Source organism: Eschscholzia californica, unplaced genomic scaffold, assembly GCF_041429995.1.
Source record: "Eschscholzia californica isolate CP2 unplaced genomic scaffold, dmEscCali1.0.p SCAF_2, whole genome shotgun sequence".
NCBI lineage: Eukaryota > Viridiplantae > Streptophyta > Magnoliopsida > Ranunculales > Papaveraceae > Eschscholzia > Eschscholzia californica.
In genome coordinates, this window is record NW_028238309.1 from 25,925,697 (window position 1) to 25,946,682 (window position 20,986).

Below are 20,986 nucleotides of genomic sequence, written 5' to 3' on the forward strand. Positions count from 1 at the left end.
ACACACGCCACATCAGCTGGGTACCTTCTTTTGTCAACTTTTTTTTTTGTGATTTTAGCATTTTCCAACATAGACATTCTGCCCTTAGGCCATCCCATCCCTATAGGACATGAAAATCCACTTATTCATACATTTACTTTGGTTATACCCAATGGTTCATAGATTTCAACAATCGAAACTTAGACTTTCGTGATGCGAAGTGGGTGTTCAACCACTACATCAAGTAGTGGTAAACACCAAGATTTCTTTACAATTTCAAAAGAAATGTAATGACTCCGACAAAGCAAATAGTGCGAATGAACAGATGCTTAAAAAAGTCATATTCATATCATTCATTAAGAAAATATAAGAAGTTACAAAAAAAAAGATTCATATATGTACGATTCTCGAATTAATAATGGCTGTCTTTTGCTTCAATGAATACCCATCCACACAAAGTGCGCATAGAATTTTGACATAAATAATTGATTAATCAGGAAGTTGCTTTTTTAGGCAACTAGGGTCGTCTTCTTTCTATATAAACATCATAAACTTGATAGACCAAACAAGAAACAACACCACCTAAAAGCTTTGGTTGTCACAAACTAGACATGGCTCAAATTCAAAAGCTTGATTTTGAATATGAAGCAAAATCCACAGCAGACAAGTTCTATAATTTGTTAAAAAATAATATGAGCCAACTTACTAGCTATTTTCCTGAAACTTACAGGAATATTCTGTTGGAAAACTAGGGTAGATCAATGGAACTGTCGGATAGAAAACAACTGATTCACTGTGTCGTGGTATGGAGGCCACTGCCTTGAAAGTGATTTCGGAGTAACCGGGGTGCTAATTACTTGATTCCGATCACTCCCCAAGGATTGACCACAGCTTACTTCCTCTGTCTGCACTAACAGAGATAGTAATGGAGATAACAGAACTCGAAAGCTTGAACAGTCAGAGAGAGGAAGATAGCCGAAATTGAGTTGTGTGTTTTCTCTCTTGAGTTCGGCCGGTATATATAGCCTCTGAGAAAACCCTAACCGCCTAGGAAACGTGGTAGAGAAGTTAAGGGAGTGGGAGATAAACTCGGAAACTGATTAACCCTACGAAATCAGTTAGAGATATACTCAAATACTGATTAGGTTAATCCCACCGACTTAGTCAAAATCCGAGTTTGAGTAAAACTACTCTTCGTGGCAAAAGAGTCTTTTCACTATAAGCTCCCAAGCTCCCAAGCACCCAAGCACCCAAGCACCCGAGCACCCAAGCACCCAAGCACCCGAGCACCCAAGCACCCGAGCACCCAAGCACCCGAGCACCCAAGCACCCGAGCACCCGAGCACCCGAGCACCCGAGCACCCGAGCACCCGAGCACCCGAGCACCCGAGCACCCAAGCACCCGAGCACACGGGCACACGGGCACACGGGCACACGGGCTCACGGGCTCACGGGCTCACGGGCCACGGGCTCACGGGCCACGGCCCAAAGGCCCAAAGGCCCATAAGCCCAAATAGCCCAAACAACCCAAGTGGCCCAAATAGCCCAAATAACCCAAGTGGTCCAAATAGCCCAAATAGCCAAAGTGGTCCAAATAGCCCAAATAGCCAAAGAGACCAAATTGGTTAAAAGCTTAAATGCCTCACATGTGTGCGCGCGCGTGTGGGAGCCTTCTCTACTCCACCATGTGCTTTACAATGAGTTGTCAAGCAACTTATTATAAGGCACATTTAGTTTCACTAGTTGAGAGATGTGGGACATTAATTGTCTAGAGAAAGAGAGCTTTGAATGCCATCTTACATCTAAAGGTGGACCCCACCCATGTGCTAACTAGAAGACAAATTGTCTTGACTAGTAGTGAGTGGGTGAGGCTCACTTCTCAATTAATTATTAGATGGTAATGGGCCCAACCATGGAATCACCCAAATGGGCCCAACTATTGTCTAAACCCAACAATCCCCCACAAGATGGCTATCAAAGACTTCTGACTGCTAAGCTGGAAGTGGTACATGTACTTAAGTGTTCAATATCTTTCGATTTGAATTGACACATAGTGGAGTGAGGCAACAACCAAAAATAAAGCAACCAAGTGAAATTACTCTTGAACTTGGAGATTTCTGGCTGAGACCCCCACAACACATACGATACCCGGTGAGTTTTGCGTTCTCCGCGATTCGTTCATGTTCATTAAGTAGGCCCTGAACATACCTTGGGACTGGTGAGGTTTTAAGAAGACTGCTGTCTGTCTTCTATAGAGGGCGGCCTTACACCCTCGTGCTCACTTAGGTGATCTCTTTGAGTTTACCTCATCGCAGGCTCTGACCCCTTACTCGGGTCTTTAAATCATTAAGAACTTTGGAAGTTCATCCTCATCATCATCATCAGCAGCTAAGCACCATACAGTCCGTCTCAATAGGACCACCATTACGGTAATGGATATATTAGCTATCGGTGTATTCATCAAGTCCGTCTCATTAGAACCACCACAAAGGGCTATGAATACATTAAGAGCCTTAGGCTCATCCTCAGGTCCAACTCTGACCCCTTAATGGAGCTCTGCTAGTTTTTACTCTAGCTGACTCCGCTCCACGTCGCAGGAATGGAAAATCAGCACAGGGGCTTTAGCCCCATTCCTTTAGACGTCTCGAGAACTAGTCTCCTCGTTAAGCCTTTAGTAAGTGGGTCTGCTAGATTCTGTTCTGACCTCACATAATCCAAGGCTATTACACCATTTTTCAGCAAATGTTTCACTGCAGCATGCCTTATCCTGATGTGTCTCTTCTTGCCATTGAACACATTATTCTTTGCAACAGCAATGGCAGCCTGTGAGTCACAATGAAGGGAAATTGGTGTAGTTTCCCTTCCCCATTGTGGTATGTCTCCCAAGAGACTCGTCAACCACTCTGCCTCCTGACTTGCCAGTTCAAGAGCAATAAACTCAGACTCCATAGTGGAACGTGCTATGCATGTCTGTTTGGAAGACTTCCATGACACAGCACCTCCACCCAACACAAAAACATAACCACTAGTTGAACTGACTTCATCATTGTCAGTGACCCAGTTAGCATCACAGTAGCCTTCCAGCACTGCTGGGAACTTTCCATAATGCAGGCCTAGATCAATTGTGCCTCTTAAATACTTAAGCAGGCGATGAAGTGCTCTCCAGTGTTCTTCACTAGGGTTGTGTGTGTATCTACTAAGTCTATTTACTGCGAACGCAATGTCAGGTCTTGTGTGATTCATCAGAAACATCACACTTCCTATGATCTTAGCATACTCGGATTGTGAGACACTTGGTCCTTCATTCTTCACCAGAGTTGTGCTAGGGTCATAGGGAGTTCTCACAGGATTTACATCATAGGAGTTGAACTTTCTCAGTATCTGTTCAACATAATGAGGTTGACTCAGAGAGATGCCATCTAGGGTTCTCTTGATTTTAACCCCTAGTATAACATCTGTCTCTCCTAAGTCCTTCATCTCAAACTTAGATGACAGAAAGGTTTTTACCTCATTCACATCATCTTCATTGGCACCAAAGATGAGCATGTCATCAACGTACAGACATATGATGACATATCCAGACGTACACCGTTTAGAATATACACATGAGTCTGAGTTATTCACAGTGAAGTCATTGCTCAACATGGTATCATCGAATTTCTCATACCATTTCTTGGGTGCCTGTTTTAGACCATAGAGGGACTTCTTCAGTCTACATACCTTACTCTCCTGACCATGGATTATGAATCCCTCTGGTTGAGACATATAAATCTCCTCATCTAGATCTCCATCCAGGAAGGTCGTTTTAACATCCATCTGATGTATTACCAGGTCATGCATGGCAGCCAACGCGATAAGAGACCTAATTGTGGTGATTTTAGTCACTGGGGAGTAGGTATCAAAGTAGTCAAGTCCCTCTCTCTGTGTAAAGCCTCTGATCACCAGTCTGGCTTTATACTTATCTATGGTCCCATCTGGCCTAATCTTTTTCTTAAAGATCCACTTACTGCTAATGGGTTTACACCCTCTAGGTAAGTCGGCCAGCTCCCACATATGATTAACTAGGATAGAGTCTAGCTCACTTTTTATGGCCTCTTTCCATAAGCTTGCATCTACTGAAGTTATGGCTTCATGATAAGTCTTTGGATCAGTCTCAATTAAGAAACTAGATACAAACTCATCGTTAAGCCAGTCTACACCTTCAGATAGAAAAGCAGTAATGAAGTCGGGACCAAAAGTTTTCTCTATCCTACGTCTCTTACTTTTCCTAAGTCCTGTTCCATCTTCTACACTATCTGTGGTGGAGATAGATGGGAGCATACTGTTAGGCACTTCTTCATGTGTGGGTAAATCAGTAAGTGACGAATCATTCATAGGAATATTTTCAACAGGTAGTTTCAAAGGAAACTCATGCTCATAGAATTCAGCATCTCTAGATTCCGTTATTGTTTCATCTTCCAATAACATGAATCTATATGCTGCACTATTTTGAGCATAACCAATAAATACAGAATCAACTGTCTTTGGTCCGACACTGACTTTCCTAAAGTCAGGTATACCCACTTTGGCCAGACACCCCCACACTCTTAGAAATTTCAGGTTAGGTGCATAACCTTTCCATAATTCATAAGGTGTTTTGTCTAGCCCTTTGTGGGGTACTCTGTTGAGTATGTGGCAGGCAGATAAGATCGCCTCCCCCCACAGTTCATCGGGTAATCCTGAGCTTAGAAGCATGGCATTCATCATGTTTTTGAGTGTCCTGTTTTTCCTCTCCGCAACACCATTCTGTTGTGGCGTATAAGGAGCTCTAAATTCATGGATGATTCCATGTTTTTCACAGAAGGATTTAAGGGTGTTAGAGTTATACTCTCCTCCCCTGTCAGACCTAAACCTCTTTATTTTTCTGTCTAGTTGGTTTTCTACTTCAGCCTTATAATTCAGAAAAGCTTCTTCAGCTTCATCCTTAGACCTCAAGAGGTAAACTTTCGTGTACCTTGAGTAGTCATCTATGAAGGTAATGTAGTATCTCTTACCTCCTCTGCTAGCTAGGTTTCTGAAATCAGCTAAGTCTGAGTGTACTAGTTCTAAAAGTTTTGTCGTTCTAATTGTGACATTCTTAAAGGACAGTTTTGCATGTTTAGCTTCTACACATATGGGACATCTAGTGTGATCATCAAGATCGTCTGCACTGATGATGCCATTCTCTTTAAGTTTCTTAATAGAAGCGTAATTAACGTGTCCTAGTCTACCATGCCATAAATTAGAAGACTTAACGATATAAGCAGAACTAGTAGTATTATTAATTTCTGAATCGACGTTCACTACAAAAAGGCCCCCACTCAGATATCCCTTCCCAACAAAGACTCCATTCTTAGAAATTACAATTTTATCAGACTCAAAAACTAATTTTAGACCAGCTTTGTTGAGAAGAGATCCCGAGATCAGATTCCTCCTTAGGGTGGGCACGTAGAGAACATCGTTCAGAGACAGATTCTTTCCAGAGGTGAGTTTTCAGAAGAACCTTTCCTTTGCCCACGATTCCAGCTTTTGCAGAGTTGCCCATGTAGACGCTGGATCCATCGTTCATCTCCTCGAAGGTCTGAAACATCTCTCTGTTTGCACACATATGCCTGGAAGCTCCTGTGTCTAGCACCCATTCATGTTTGCTTTCCACCAAACAAGTCTCGGCTACTGCAGCAATGATCTCTTCAGGTTCAGCGATATTCAGTATAGCAACGTTTGAGCGTTGGTCCTTCCTCTGGTTGCACTGGTATGCTTTGTGTCCTGATTTTCCACAGACATAGCAGAGACCTTTCGATTTCTGGATCTTCGAGTTGGACTTGACTCCTCCAGTCTTACTCTTTCCAGACTTCTTCTTCTTCTTATTAGTTTTGGACCTGTCTTTGTTTCTAGAGGGAACAGATTCAACCAAGTTAGCAGAAGGGGAATTCAAAGAGAGGTTAGCAAACTTATCCTTGAGGCGATTTGCCTCTTCAGTCCTCATGTGACTGATCAACTCCTGAAGGGACATGTCCTTCTTCTTGTGCTTCAGATGGTTTCTGTAGTCACTCCAGGATTGAGGAAACTTTTCCAGCAGAACATTGGCTTGAAGGATTTCACACATCTTCATGCCTTCAGCAAGTATTTCAGCAACCAGGTTCTCATAGACATGAACCTGCTCCATGATGGAAGAGTCATCGTTGATTTGGAACTGTAACCACTTTCCCACGATGTACTTCTTCCTTCCAGCATCGTCAGCTCCGTATTTCTTTTGAAGGGTATCCCAGATATCCTTAGCAGATTTGTAGTTGACAAACAAGTCGAATAACTTGTTGTCCATATGATTCAGCAGATGTCCTCGAACGATTTTGTTGTCTTTCTGTTGTTTGACAACATCACCATTCGAAGTAGAAGACCTATCCTTAACAGGGGGAATATCGATGTCGATTGAAGAACCAGTAGATAAATCCTCGAACAGAATATAATCAACTTCGAGTTGTTCGAAGAAGATAAGCAGCTTCTGTGACCACCTCTTGTAGTTAGTTCCATCAAGAGGGATCATCTTTGACATATCAGGTAGGGTTTTGAGATTAACAGCAGCCATTGATCAGAAAATCACTTTCAAATTGTTGGAAAACTAGGGTAGATCAATGGAACTGTCGGATAGAAAACAACTGATTCACTGTGTCGTGGTATGGAGGCCACTGTCTTGAAAGTGATTTCGGAGTAACCGGGGTGCTAATTACTTGATTCCGATCACTCCCCAAGGATTGACCACAGCTTACTTCCTCTATCTGCACTAACAGAGATAGTAATGGAGATAACAGAACTCGAAAGCTTGAACAGTCAGAGAGAGGAAGATAGTCGAAATTGAGTTGTGTGTGTTTCTCTCTTGAGTTCGGCCGGTATATATAGCCTCTGAGAAAACCCTAACCGCCTAGGAAACGTGGTAGAGAAGTTAAGGGAGTGGGAGATAAACTCGGAAACTGATCAACCCTACGAAATCAGTTAGAGATATACTCAAATACTGATTAGGTTAATCCCACCGACTTAGTCAAAATCCGAGTTTGAGTAAAACTACTCTTCGTGGCAAAAGAGTCTTTTCACTATAAGCACCCGAGCACCCGGGCACACGGGCACACGGGCTCACGGGCTCACGGCCCAAAGGCCCATAAACCCAAATAGCCCAAACAACCCAAGTGGCCCAAATAGCCCAAATAACCCAAGTGGTCCAAATAGCCCAAATAGCCAAAGTGGTCCAAATAGCCCAAATAGCCAAAGAGACCAAATTGGTTAAAAGCCCAAATGCCTCACATGTGTGCGCGCGCGTGTGGGAGCCTTCTCTACTCCACCATGTGCTTTACAATGAGTTGTCAAGCAACTTATTATAAGGCACATTTAGTTTCACTAGTTGAGAGATGTGGGACATTAATTGTCTAGAGAAAGAGAGCTTTGAATGCCATCTTACATCTAGAGGTGGACCCCACCCATGTGCTAACTAGAAGACAAATTGTCTTGACTAGTAGTGAGTGGGTGAGGCTCACTTCTCAATTAATTATTAGATGGTAATGGACCCAACCATGGAATCACCCAAATGGGCCCAACTATTGTCTAAACCCAACATATTCAAGTTCTAGAAGGAGATGGAATTAGTCTTGGCTCTGTCACTCTCTGGGAATTTGTAGTTGGTAAGCTATTAAGTTTGTATGCATATAATTTGGCAATGAATGGAGAACCCTATAAATTACTTTATGCGGTCATGGCCTGGTCTTTATTAGTCCACGACTATTAAATCACTCGCCATTAGCCTGTGAATTTTTTCAATAATTTGTATATACGTTTTGTTTTTCTTAGGTCAAGTACATATAAACGACATGAATTTTAGTGTTTTCAAACCTAAGTTTTGTACCAAAATATATTTGTGGATATTATCCCAAAACCAGTTACCAATTAATTACTTGGAAGGTCTACTTTAACCCTTATATGTATGATTCTCTTCATTTTTGACATTGGGTAATTTTTTTTGTAGTTTTAACTTTTCAAACCAGTATTCTCTGTAGATAAGTGCAGTGTTCTAGAGCATAAGAGTACTTATCTTAAGTTATTTAAGGTTTTTAGCTACAGAACTATTTTTAACTTAGATGTTCTTAAATATGTCCAGAAAATACTTCCTCGTACATTAATTTGTTTAAATATACACTATTAAATTCTACTCATCCCTCCGTTTCCGTCCTTCCCCCAGCCCTCAGTTGATGTGACGACATATCACTTGAGTATATTTTCTCACCATTCTCTCTCCAATTGCTCCACACTCAAGTGATATGTCGCCACATCAACGGAAGAGCTGGTGAGAAGCTTTAGTAAGAGAAAGAGAGAAGAAGAGGAAAACTAAAACACGTCGAGAGAGGAAAAAATGGAGTAGACCTAAACCGCTAAAAGAGTTTCATTAGAGATTTAAATTAGCTTTATTTAATTTCTTAGGTAAATATTTTTGTTGTAAGTGCTTCGGAACACTTAGGTAAATATTTTTGTTGTGAGTGCTTACATAATTGATTGGGCGCTCATTTTCATTGAGATATAAAAGAAAATCTTTTGGAATTTAAATTACCTCAAAAAAACATTATGTAATTTAAATTAATTACTTTTATTCACTGTTACAAAGGAAGAATGATATTACCGGCCACTAGGGTCTCAACTCTTAAATAAAAGTTTGCATTTTTGTGTTGATGCATGCATACCTCCGAGACTTTGACAAATTATATTTAGAAAAGAAAAAAAGCAAACACCTCCTTACCTTAGATGATGTACTTGACAATCCCATCAAAAACTGATTTGGTTGTTTTGTAGATGGTATACCTATTTCTAGTATGGAGAGGAGGACAGCCATGGATGATGAGAAAAGGTCAATTACTTGGAGTTTTATGGGTGGTGATATTATGAATCTCTTCAGTACTTTCGATTTGAAGCTGGTAGCTGTTACTCCAAAGAGTGGAGGGAAAAGTTGCCTAGTAAAATGGAGTATGGAATATGAGAAAGCCAATGAAAATATTCCAGATCCTACTTCTTATGTAAAAGTTGTTCAGAAGTTGGCTGCCCTGTCTCTTACTTCCTAACTAATTAAGCCTATCAATATCAAACATCATTATCATCATCCTATGCATTTACTACCTTTAACTTGTATCCAAAATTGTGTGGATGGGAGCTACCTTCTAAGTAAATAAAATGATGTGTGTTTCTTTATGTATTTGGATCTGACCCTGATGGTATTTATTCTTTTTCCAAATTACATATGAAATCTGAATTGACTCAAATAGAATTATCCTAAAGACTATATTTATTTGAGGAGAAAGTGCTGCTTGGCTCTGAGTGGTCGTCCGACGATGACCCGAATGGGTGACGTGGTCGGGCCAGCTCATACCAAATTCCACTTCCGCGTCCGTGGTGAGAGAGGGAGGTTTTATAGAGAATTAAAGTTTGGTCCTTGGTTTTGTCCCATCTTAGACTAGAGAAGAGAGAGAGGGAGGGAAAGAACGAACTTTTTATTTGGCAGAAGGGAAAGAACGAACTTGATCTCATTGACTTCTCAAAGAGCAAGTATCCAAACCCTAACCCTAAACACTGACTTCTCAAAGAGCAAGAGCCGTAACCCTAAACAAGACAATTCACCCAGTTTACCCAAAAGTAGAATCAATCATACCAGGAAATACAGAATTCATAACATGTTTGTACTAAGAAATCTGAAACTTCAAGAAGCCCTAATAACTAGATTATAGAGAATGAATTGTGCAGAAAATTGTGTGAATTTTACAATGATTTGATAGAAATGAAAAACCAACTTCTCCTCAATCGTCTTGGAGAAGAAATAATCAAATTAGGGTTTTCAAATAAAATTCTTCGGTCTCTCTAGTTCTTCACTTTGATCTCTCTCTGAAGAAGATGGAGTAGATGATAAGCCCTTTATTCTGACGAATCCCTAGTCTCTCTAGTTCTCCCTCATCAGCTCCTCTCGGTTTCCCTCTCAAGATCGAGTTCTTTCCTTTGCTCTCTAGTCTGAGATGGAAAAAACCAGGGACCAACTTTAATTATCTATAAAACTCTTCCTCTCTCATTGACTCCGAAATAGAATTTGGACCGAGCTGGCCGGCCACATCACCATTCAGGTCAGAGTCGGACGACCACTCGGGCCTAGCATCATTTCTCTAACTTCAATTATTGTCCATACGACTCCCTAAGACCATATTCCACCTGCACCCATACCTTTTACGAAATGTCCATGACTTCATGGGATCTCCTCTCCATTTGTTTGTCACGACTCAATTAAATTAGATTTTAAGTTTTTAAAATAGTTGACTTCCAATTCTTTTTCTTCTTTGTTTCTCTCTCCCATCTTTTTCATCTTCAACATTATCTTCTAATCAAAAATTTTGTTTTAATTTTAAAACTTCAAATAATCTTAGTCAAAGTACTCCATCCTCGATGTTCACTATGTGTTTCATATGAAAGTCAACAAACAAGTTAACAACTTCATTCACAATGTTCACGTAGTTAGGGGATGTTTCATCAAACATATTTCTATTACGACCCTTCCGCAGAGCCCATATAATGTAACAATTCACTTTGACTCCTTAATTTTACCATTCTTCCATAGACCATTCCTTAAAAACCTGCAAGGAACTCGGAAACCTCTCTGACACTCAAGACACTCAGATTGTCGTTACAGCTTATAGAGTTGAGTATTGAGTAAACCTTTTTTGGAATATACCTTCTTCGAGGTGATTTGATGCCCCTTTTATAGGCTGCTTTAGACCGACAGTTGATAGACGTGAGGATGAGGTGGTTGAGATCCATCGTTTAGGATTAAGACTATTCTTCGGTAGTTTCGAGATTTAGGGTTACCCTTTTGAGTTATCTTATATCTTGGATATCTAGAAGTTTCTCTATTTTAGGATCCTTGATAGATATCTTTCTGAGTTGGTAGATCCTCTAGGATATGTTTTCTCCTTAGAAACTCTTGAAGTCCAAGTTAGGTAATTACTCGAGATCTTCACTGACTGAGATATTTGATAAGGTTCGGGATTAAGTCGGTAAGCGTGGGGCGCTTTTCTACCTTCCCATATTCAGGGCTTAAGGTTTCAATCTTGCTTAGTCTGGATAGGCATTTTACTCAAAATTACTTTTAGGGACTTATTACGTTATATCTAACATGCATTATAGTGAACTAAGAACTAATCATCCACAACATAAACGTAAATAAATAAGTAAATGCACGCGAGAAAGTAAATCAAACACATATGGATCCTAGTATGACCCCTAGTCCTAAAAGAGCTAATCTTCTTAGGATTCATCTTGTCTTCGACTTAGTCCACCTGGATCGCCATCCTCGAACCTCCATTGAATTCTCCCACTCGAATCAGGATCCCATCCTTGAGCTTCTTCAATGGACTCATAGACCCTAAACTCTAATTACAAGACTCGAACGATATGCAGATCGTATAAACTTGAAGTTAAAATTATTACATCGTGCACTCACTTTTGTTTAAACTAAAATTGAAAAAAAAAACAACTTTCTATGGCCATGCTAGTTTCTGCATTCACAACACATCCATTCATATAATATTCAAGGCATTAAATTATATATGGATGATTATCCGGGAGATACTTTGTCGACATCTCTATGTCACAAACGAGCCTTAAGTCTAAAATTAGAAGACTTTGACTAATGGTGCATTTCGATTTTATCTTTAATGATTTCTAAAATCAATTTTTAAGAAAAACTCTAGTTGGGCAATTGGATGGCCTGGGTCAATTTTGGAAAAATTAGGTTTGACTTTTGTGATTCCCAAAAATCAATTTTGAGATACCCGTTTTGGGGCTTCAGGTGGCCCAGAACAATTTCAGTAAAATTTGGGTGTAACCGGGAGAAAAATCAGATTTTCGACGAAAAACTCCCACTCGGATCAATGCTCGAAAATCCTAGCCGGTGATCGGAGACCTATCTCGGAATGGCCCGAGATAAGCCTTGGCCAAGGCCCGACACCATCTCGGCCCAAGCCCAAGTGCACCTTGGCCTGGCCAGACGCTCTGGCCCATAAGGGTTGGGTGCACAGGAGTTGCTGCCTTGGAGTTTTTAGAAACTTCTAAAACTCCAAGTTTCCTTTTTTTTTTTCTTTTGCTATTCTCAATAGTTGTTGTTCCAACATTTAGAAACCATCTGATGCACCCGAAAGGTTGCACACCCAAGCGGAGGTATCAAGTAGTAACCCGGTAAAGCCGGGGTCGATCCAAGGATAGGTTGGTAACTCAGATATCGAAGGATCTTATCCACCTATTTAGATGTCAAAGGATAACTTAGACAAAAAAATAGAAACAAATAAAGTAAAGAGGGGGGGTTTTAATTAGGCATTGATAAGAAAGAAATAGAAGAGAAATAAGTAAACTTGAACTATTAACTAAAGATTCTTGGGAGGCTAGGGTTTTATTCTAAATATGAGAGAGGTTAAGGATTCGGGAATCCATCGAGATATATTTGCGTAGATGCTTGTTTGGGTCGATTCTCAAGTTTGAGTCTTCTCGACTCTAAATTAGATGCTCTAAGTGCTAGATATACCTAATGGTCATAACTAGTCAAAGGGTCATCATATTCCATTAACATCGAGTCTAGATCGGAAAGATCGATTAACAAGTAACTATATGACATATGCTTGACATAAGACATGAAATAAGTTTAACCGATTAACCTAACATGATAGAGATATCAAACATACTAATCTAATCAAACAAACAAATAAATAAACATATCAAGATTTCATCATAATCCTCAACAAGAGGTTTACCTAGACATGGAGAAATTCTTGAATTCAAACACAATTGAGAGTGTGATTAACATTATAAACACCATAAAATCCATAATCATACTCACTTTATTTTAATTTCTCTCTCTCTCTAGGGTGTATGTAGCAAGAACAACTAGTAATCAAGCTTTAGAAGGATTATTTATAAACTTTGAATCAAGAATGAGAGTAGTTATTCATAAAGATAATCAAATCAAAGCATAATAACATGAATCACTCATATTAAGTACTTTATCTCTCTAAAATTCATCAAAAGCAAGTTCAAATAACTCATTACAACCTTAAGAATAGCTTAAAAAACCTTAGAAATCAAAAGAAAAAGAAGATACAAACAAAGGAAATCAAGGGAAGCAAGAGGGGTGTTTGGACGACTAAACCCTATGAAAAACAAGCTTTCCCACGCCATTAATGGGCTGAAAAAGCTGCTGGCCGAGCTGGGTAGCCATGGCCAAGAGCACCAAAGCATAGCCAACCCATTCTTCACCTTCTCTACCTTCTTTGTTTCACTTCCTTTTGATTTCTTCTTGTTTTCCCTCTCTAGATCTTTAAATCTCCATGAACCCTAGCCTCCATTATCATTTTCTCTCTCTAAAGTTCAACACATAAGCCAGAAGATGAAGTGTAGAGACCAAGTTAGGGCATTAATTTCTATTTCTTACCCCAAAAGACCACTTTGCCCTTCCTTAGTAGTTATAGTCACTCCATTGTCTAGCTTGACTTCTTCAAGTTATTTTGACTCATTCAATGACTCCATTTCATTTTAACTTGAATAATGGGCTCTCTAACTTGACCAAAGGGTGCAAATGAAAATTTTGCCCTTGTCCCTTGTCTCCTTACTTGCTCCCTTTTGCTCTTAGACTTTAAGGACTTTTTCTTAGATTCTTTTAAGTGCTTTTGACTCTTCTAGGGTCTCCTTAGCTCATTTCCTTGCATAGTTCTTTTATGGTACCTTGTCATGAATATAAACATATCTTATTAGAATTGAAGCATAAAATGGACTAATTCATCTAAGTTAAGTGACCTAAATGTGATGTTTTCACATCACATCACCATCTAAAACCCAAAATTTGATTTTCAAGAAACTTCTAAACCCATGAAAATCTCTACCTTTTGAAAACTCTTTTCAAAAGCGAAAGATTTCAAAATTGAACTGTTTTGAAACTCTTTCAATCATCAATTTTGACATCAATTTGAATACTTTTAAAGCTAATTCAAAACTAAACAAATTGATGTCTAAAACAACTTTTGGACACATCTATCTATCTAAACAAACATAAATTTAGTCTGAAACTTAGTCATAAGCGGAATCTCAGACATCTAATGTCTAACAATAGTATCCCCATGACCTCATGCATAAGCTAATAATGAAACTAAGTAGTTTAGAGAGATTACCTTAATCGCTAAGTACCCCACGAACTATTTCGGTTGAATAAAAAGACCAAAAGCTCCAATTGTAGCTCCTCTACTTGAGATACCGAGTAATCAACTTGATTGCCCACCTCAATTTTAGCTAGAACTTTAATGGTGGTTAGCCGAAAAACACTTCCTCTTTAGACTAGATAAGAAGTTGGGAACTATTATGTCTTTCTTTCTCTACTCGATGTTGTATTGTTATAAATCTCCTTGAGAATTTTCCACACCTAAATCTCTTCTAATGAGAGCCTTATATAGAATCCCAAAGTTAGAGTTCAACCCTAATTAGGTTACCTAAAGACCAAAATAGAAGGAGGTTTAGGATTTTCAGAAAATAGAAACTAGTTTCTATTTCTTTTCTTCCTTTAAAGTGGCAAGCCAAGACATGCCCTAAAAGGGCAGATCTGACCGACCCTATCAGTCAGGTTGGCCAGGGCATGGCCGACCCACTTATGGGGACTTAAGTGCCTCTTAAGTCCCTGGCCCAAATACCTTCTATTCGGGCCTTCGTACTATCTTTGGTTTGACTCTCTTTAGGCCTTTTGGACATATTTATGAGCCTCACCCATGTTTATATGTCTCATCCCTCTAGTCATATCTTCTGATCAAGTCGACACTCTATGGTGTAACCCAATGTAGGATCCGAACGAAGTTAGCCGTGAATCGCCACGTGATTCGACGATCGTAGTTGAATTATAGCTAAACACTACAATCCCTAAATCATCCGGACTTGATTATCTTCTTCATCAATTGTCATATCTGACAAATTGCTCGCATTCCACCTTTGGTCGAAGGACATCTCCTTCAGAGAGATGGGTCGGCCATGTTATGACTTGCCATATGAAGTGGACAGCCAGGCACAACCTATTAAAGGGGTTGCCCTGACTGGCCACACAAAAGGAGAGCCCCAGATGGGACAAAACTCCCATATGGGAATCCCACTCAAAAACGGTTTTTGAGTCTTATCTTTTCTAAAGTTCTTATTTGAATCCTAATTGGAATATGATTTCAACTCTTGGGTTCTCTATATAAGGACACTGATAAGAACAGAAAATGTGCGAAATTTTCTCAAGAGAAAATCTATCTCTACAACATCAAGTAGATAAATAGATTTTACAGAAAAAACTCCCAACCATTCTATCTAGTCGGAGAATAAGAGTTCTTCATCTCAACCTCTCCATAAGGTCCTAGTTGACAATAAAGGAGGGAGATCAAGTCAACTTGCTCAGGTGTCTCAAGTAGAGGGCTGCAATTTGGAGGTCTCGTCTTCGGATAAATGCATCGATTTAGTTCGAGGAAAAGCGATTTAGGTAATCATCTATCCCATTCTAGTTAATCTTTAGTTCTTGCATGTGATCCTGGTAGCTAGTGTTAGACGTACTACACGTTTGAGATTTCGCTTAGAATACTAGGTGACAAAACCCAACAAGTAGTCCCAAGAGTAAACTATTTGATTAGATCTCAGGTCGTTATAAGTTAGCTACTCTGCTAAGTATCAAAACTGTATCAAAACTCACAGTAACTTCAAACACAATGAACGAAAGACTGACGAGCTGTTGACAGAGAAACTCATATTGAGGTCAAAGGGTGAAGATCTCCAATAACCACCTCCATTGTTACAACTTTGAGAGAGAAAGAGGCGAATATCTATATACCACACACAAAGAGAAAGAGAAAGAGAGAAATATATATGATTTTTGATGGCATAGAAGATGAAGAAAAATGGTTGGCAGAAGGAATTGCATGACTTCAGCAAAAGGCCTTTTACATCTGTGCAGTGGTAGTTTATCTCTCTTTATCAACGAACCTAATTGTACAAAATCTATTATAATCGTGTTAATGGATCTATTATAATCCTGTTAATTTCTAATGTACTTGTTCTGAAAAATTAAATATTAGTCTTTCTTTTCTGTTTTCTTCCTCTTTTGTTTTTGATTTTTGAATTCCCTTCTAGGGTTCATAGATCTTGTTCTAGATTCTTTTCAAAATAATACAATTTTTCAAAACTTTGTCTTCGAGATTCAAAACCCTTGAATGGGAAGGGTTACGGGTTGAAATTGGTCGTAACTGCAATTTGCCTAAATCTTGGAAGTATTAGCAGGAATTCCTATTGTGGGAGGTTTAACAATTGAAGTTTCTTAATGTTTGAGACTTCTTACCCTAGTTCTAGGTAAGGTATTATTTCGATTGACATCTTCTTCTTCTTCTTCTTCTTCAAGAATTGAGCGGGAAATGACGTAATGGTGATTATTCCAGGCCTTAACAGAACCACAAAAAGGGATTGTTGTAGTTAAGATGAACTCTAGAATCATAAAGCTCATCTTGTTTGGTCTGGGTGAAGTTCTGATTTTATTTTTTGAAGATTGTAATTTTATCATCTTTAAACCCACTTTTAACGAGATTTCTGAAACTGGGTTTTAAGTCTTGTGCTCATTAATAGTAAGTTTTGTACAAATTATGATTTGACCAGGGATTTGAAAAGTATTTTGTGGGATTTGGTAATGAAGAAGAAGATTATCAGTGTTAAAAGTTGCTACGGTTGCAAACAAAAGGTTAATGAAAAAAAATTTAACCTCCATAAATGGAGATCAATGAAAGAACAAGAAGAAATGAATACAACAAATGATGGAAGAGAAGAAAGATAAGAAAATAAGTTGGAAAAAGATAAAGTAAATGAATTAAACAAGGGTATCTCTGGAATTTAAATGAGGGTATTTCCGAAGTCTTAAAAAAATTAACAGTCAATAGATGCAAAAGTAGAAAAGGAGAATCTGGATATTTTCTATAAATTAGGAGGCTAAGCGGGAAGATAGTCATAACTTAGGGGGCTATTTGAGAAATAACACTCACAAATTTCCCTTTTATTTTAATATTCGTTTCATATGGAATAAGAACATTTTTTGAATCTTCGGCAAAGGAAATTCAAAACGTCCCTTGTTTACAATAGAGCCCGACCTTTTTGTTGTAGTTCCGGTGCGTAACGTACATGTGGGCAGTGGGTAGGCGCTAACGAAGACAAGTGGTGTCTAAGAATTTTCTTTTGTTTAAATTTTATAATGCATTAATTTATGTAAGAGTTTGTAAAAGGATTGATTTATTTGTATAACAAATGAAAAAGATCTATTTTAGAATATACTTTTCTATTGAATGAATAAGATTACATCTCCCAAACTAATCTCTAAGATAATACATCCCGGACTTATCTTTGAAAATTTACACGAAATGTCGCTTTCTTTGTTTTTACAAAATCTCACCACAACTTAATCTTCTGATTTCTCTTTTTAATTTTAAAATTTGATTAAATTATCGTTCTCGAGGGACACAGGTTATACACTCAATTAATTGGGATGGTAGGAATTGACTTCGAGATCCGTACTCATAGATTGAGCATGTCAATGACGAGCTACCAGGGGCGCGGCAGAGATTTTGAAGGCCCTGTGCCAAATTTCGAAGATGCCCCTTATATTATAAATAAAACTAAGAAAACCTCATTAAATAATAGTGAAAATTGATAATTCTTCGAAACCCAATATATATTGAACTAAAAAACAAAAACTAATAGAAAATAAATAAAAATCACTACAATCTTTGCATTTTATTGACTTTCAGAAACAATTTCCACTTGAATTTTTTTCTCCTTGCATTTTTGAAGCAAAATCATCAATTAAATATTCGTAATCAATCTAGTCCAAAAATTCACTTTCGATGGTGAGAAAAGCTAATCCATTCCGTCTATCTTGCGACATAGTCGATCTCAAGTATGACTCCAAAATTTTTAACTTTGAGAAGGTCTTTTTATGCTGATGCAACTGTGACCGGTATCGTCAATAAAATTCTATAAACAATACGAGTGGCTGGAAAACAATTCGTTTTCTTCGAGAAATTCAATATGCAAATTTAAATTTGTATAGGTTGTGACTGAGTAGTACGGGAGAAAAGAAAAGAAAACAAAATAATTTAAAAAAAATGATAAATAAAAGAAGTTTGATGGAGAATTTGAAATGAAAACTAATAGATATTGTTTATTTATACATGTCGATATGGATTGGAGAGAGAGTTAAAGAGAGGAAGTCCAAAAATTCAAAAAGCCTATTAACCTCTTTTTTTTTTTTGAATCCTATTAACCTACTTAATAGTATTATTGTCATTCCCTAAATTTTGACATTTTCAAATGTTCAAGTGTTAGGGCAACTCCAATGTGGGGTTCGGGCTCCCGATTTTTGTAGCCCCTGAATTTTGGGAGCATCGGGCCATTTCTCAATTCCAACCCAACAGGGGTCCCAAATTAAAAAAAAAATTAATTATTATAAATAAAAGGGATATTTCCCAAATGGCCCCCAACTTTGTGACCAGCTTCCTGCCTAGCCCCCTACTTTAGCAAAAATACCCATATGGCCCCCTTTTTCAGTTACCGTCAACTTTCCGTTAACTAGTCATCATTTCTCTCTCTTCCATCTCATTACATCTCGCTGCCACCTCACGTTATCGCCAACTCATCATGTTCTCCGGCGAAGGTCGTCGGCCGACCAATTTTCCTTCTGGTAACCTTCAAACATTAAAATAAAAAAAATCTTTTTTTATTATTCTCTCTCTCCTCTCTCTAAATTTTTTTGTTATTTGTTTTTTTCCTCTCTCTCTCTCTGGATCTGTTCTAAAGAGAAAGAGGAAAAAAAATTAGAGAGAGAGAGAGGAGAGAGAAAATAAATTTTTTTTTTAATGTTTGAAGATCGCCGGTCGAAAAATTTGTCGGTCGGCGACTTTCGCCGGAGAAGATGATGAGTTGGCGATAACGTGAGGTGGCAGAGAGAGGCAATGAGATGGAAGAGAGAGAAATGATGACTGGTTAACGGAAAATTAACGATAACTGAAAAAGGGAGCCATATGGGTATTTTTGCTAAAGTAGGGGGCCAGGCAGGAAGCTGGTCACAAAGTTGGGGGCCATTTGGGAAATTACCCTAATAAAATTCATTAAAATTATTATTAATTAAGATTTGACAGATAACTAAAAGTCATACATGATTAAAACAACTAAAATAGACCCCCATTTTTCTTTTTCCAATTTGAGATCAATATCCTATGAAGTGCAAGTTGTTCGGGATTCATGTTTGAAGTATCTTTGCCCATCAAGTCTATCCCCATTTGCATCTGTTGAATCTTGTCGGTATCTAGTTGCACGTCTAATTTTTTTTCTTTCACGACTAATTCTTTTGCTTTCACGTCTAATTCTTTATGGTTGACGTCTATTTGTTTCTCTTCAAGAAGTATACTTTCATTGAGAAGTTTATCTCTACTCTCCTGTTTCGCAGTTTTCTCTTTCCAAAACTCAAGCGCGGCAGAACTTTCACTACTTTTGAATTTATCTCTAGCCTCCTTGCTTTCTTTTCTTCCAAGTGCTCTTTGTTGGATTGTTGAGGGAGATCCTTCGTTTTGGTCTAAAGAAGTTTTTCTTTTGTGTGACGAAGATTGAGATTTAATGACCATTTGGGATGGTCTTTCAAAATTTTATAACAATGTTCGAAGTTAAAGTCTTTGTTGTCGTTGTTTTGTTTAAACAATACTTTTGCGGATTTCAACCGCAAAAATAGAATTTTTAATTTCAAATATGTGTCAAAAGTAAATCATAATGTTGTCAAAATGCAATAAGAGTAATTACCCGATCATCATCATCATTTTCTCCGCTTTTGGGGTTCCTTTGCAACAATGACAAATACCCACAAAACTTCGGGCATTGCTTGTTAATTTCACTCCAACGACATTTAAGACCCTTTCGTACACGATTTTAATTTGTACGCTCGTTGAAATGTTCGGCAATCTTTTTCCAAAAAGTACCCGCTCTTTAATCATTGTCAATAATCGCATCGGTGGCAATATGTAAATAAGCATTAATGAGCACATTATCATCATCATTAGTATAACGCTTACTGGAAACCGACGACATTGGCGTTTCATTACAATCAAAACTTTCTTCGACCCCATCATTCGATAAATAACTTCATCGACATAATTGAAATTGGAGTTTAACATTTCCATATAACCTAAATTATTCAAATTGACATTTGGATTAATTGAAAAAATAAAAATGAATGGAGGAAGAGAAATTGATAGAGAGAGAGAAAGAATGCAAGAAATTGAGAGAAAGAAGAAGAGTTGTGAATGGAGTATTGGGGTGGATCCCCTATTATAGAGGATCCACCCCAATACTACCGTTGGGAACTCCCAGCTGTTGGAAAAATGGGGCTGGGAGCCTCCAGCCCGTGTTCCCATTTGGGAGCCCGGGAGCATGGGGCTCCCAGCCCCACCGGGAGCCCAGCCCCCGGGTCTCTCGAATTGGAGTCCAAGGGCTGGGGCTCTCAAATTCAAATTGGGAGCCCCAACCCCCTACACATTGGAGATGCCTTAGGCAATAGTACTGTTAGATAGAGAGAGGAAAGTAAAGTTTCACTACTTCCCTTTAAATAGTCACGGGTCCCACGTCTCTATTAATCCCACCCGTATAATGTAGAAGACTACTTTTCTTTTTTGTTAACGTGGTATGTTTTGGTGGGTTGATACATTAGTTACGTTTGGGTTTTTTCTTTTGTTAACGTGGGCCAAATCTCAAAAGCATAACTCTATAATCATCGAAAGTGATAATTTCAATCTCATCAAACATCTTCGCAACAATCGTCACACCATTCACTGGCAATCTCTCATTCACGTCAGGAAGATCCGAGAAAGCAAAACGGATTTTGAGGAAGTTCAGT

At 38.5% G+C, this 20,986-nt stretch overlaps 1 protein-coding gene across 1 annotated transcript; it reads left to right on the top strand.

Annotated features, from left to right (window-relative positions):
- The first annotated feature begins 550 nt into the window (after window positions 1-550).
- LOC147557134 (major latex protein 146-like) lies at window positions 551-9,219 on the top strand. Its single transcript, XM_086658128.1, has 3 exons — window positions 551-711; window positions 7,602-7,667; window positions 8,827-9,219. The coding sequence occupies exons 1-3, from the start codon at window positions 591-593 to the stop codon at window positions 9,090-9,092; spliced, it is 453 nt and encodes a 150-aa protein (XP_086514254.1). The 5' UTR covers window positions 551-590; the 3' UTR covers window positions 9,093-9,219.
- The last annotated feature ends 11,767 nt before the right edge of the window (window positions 9,220-20,986 follow it).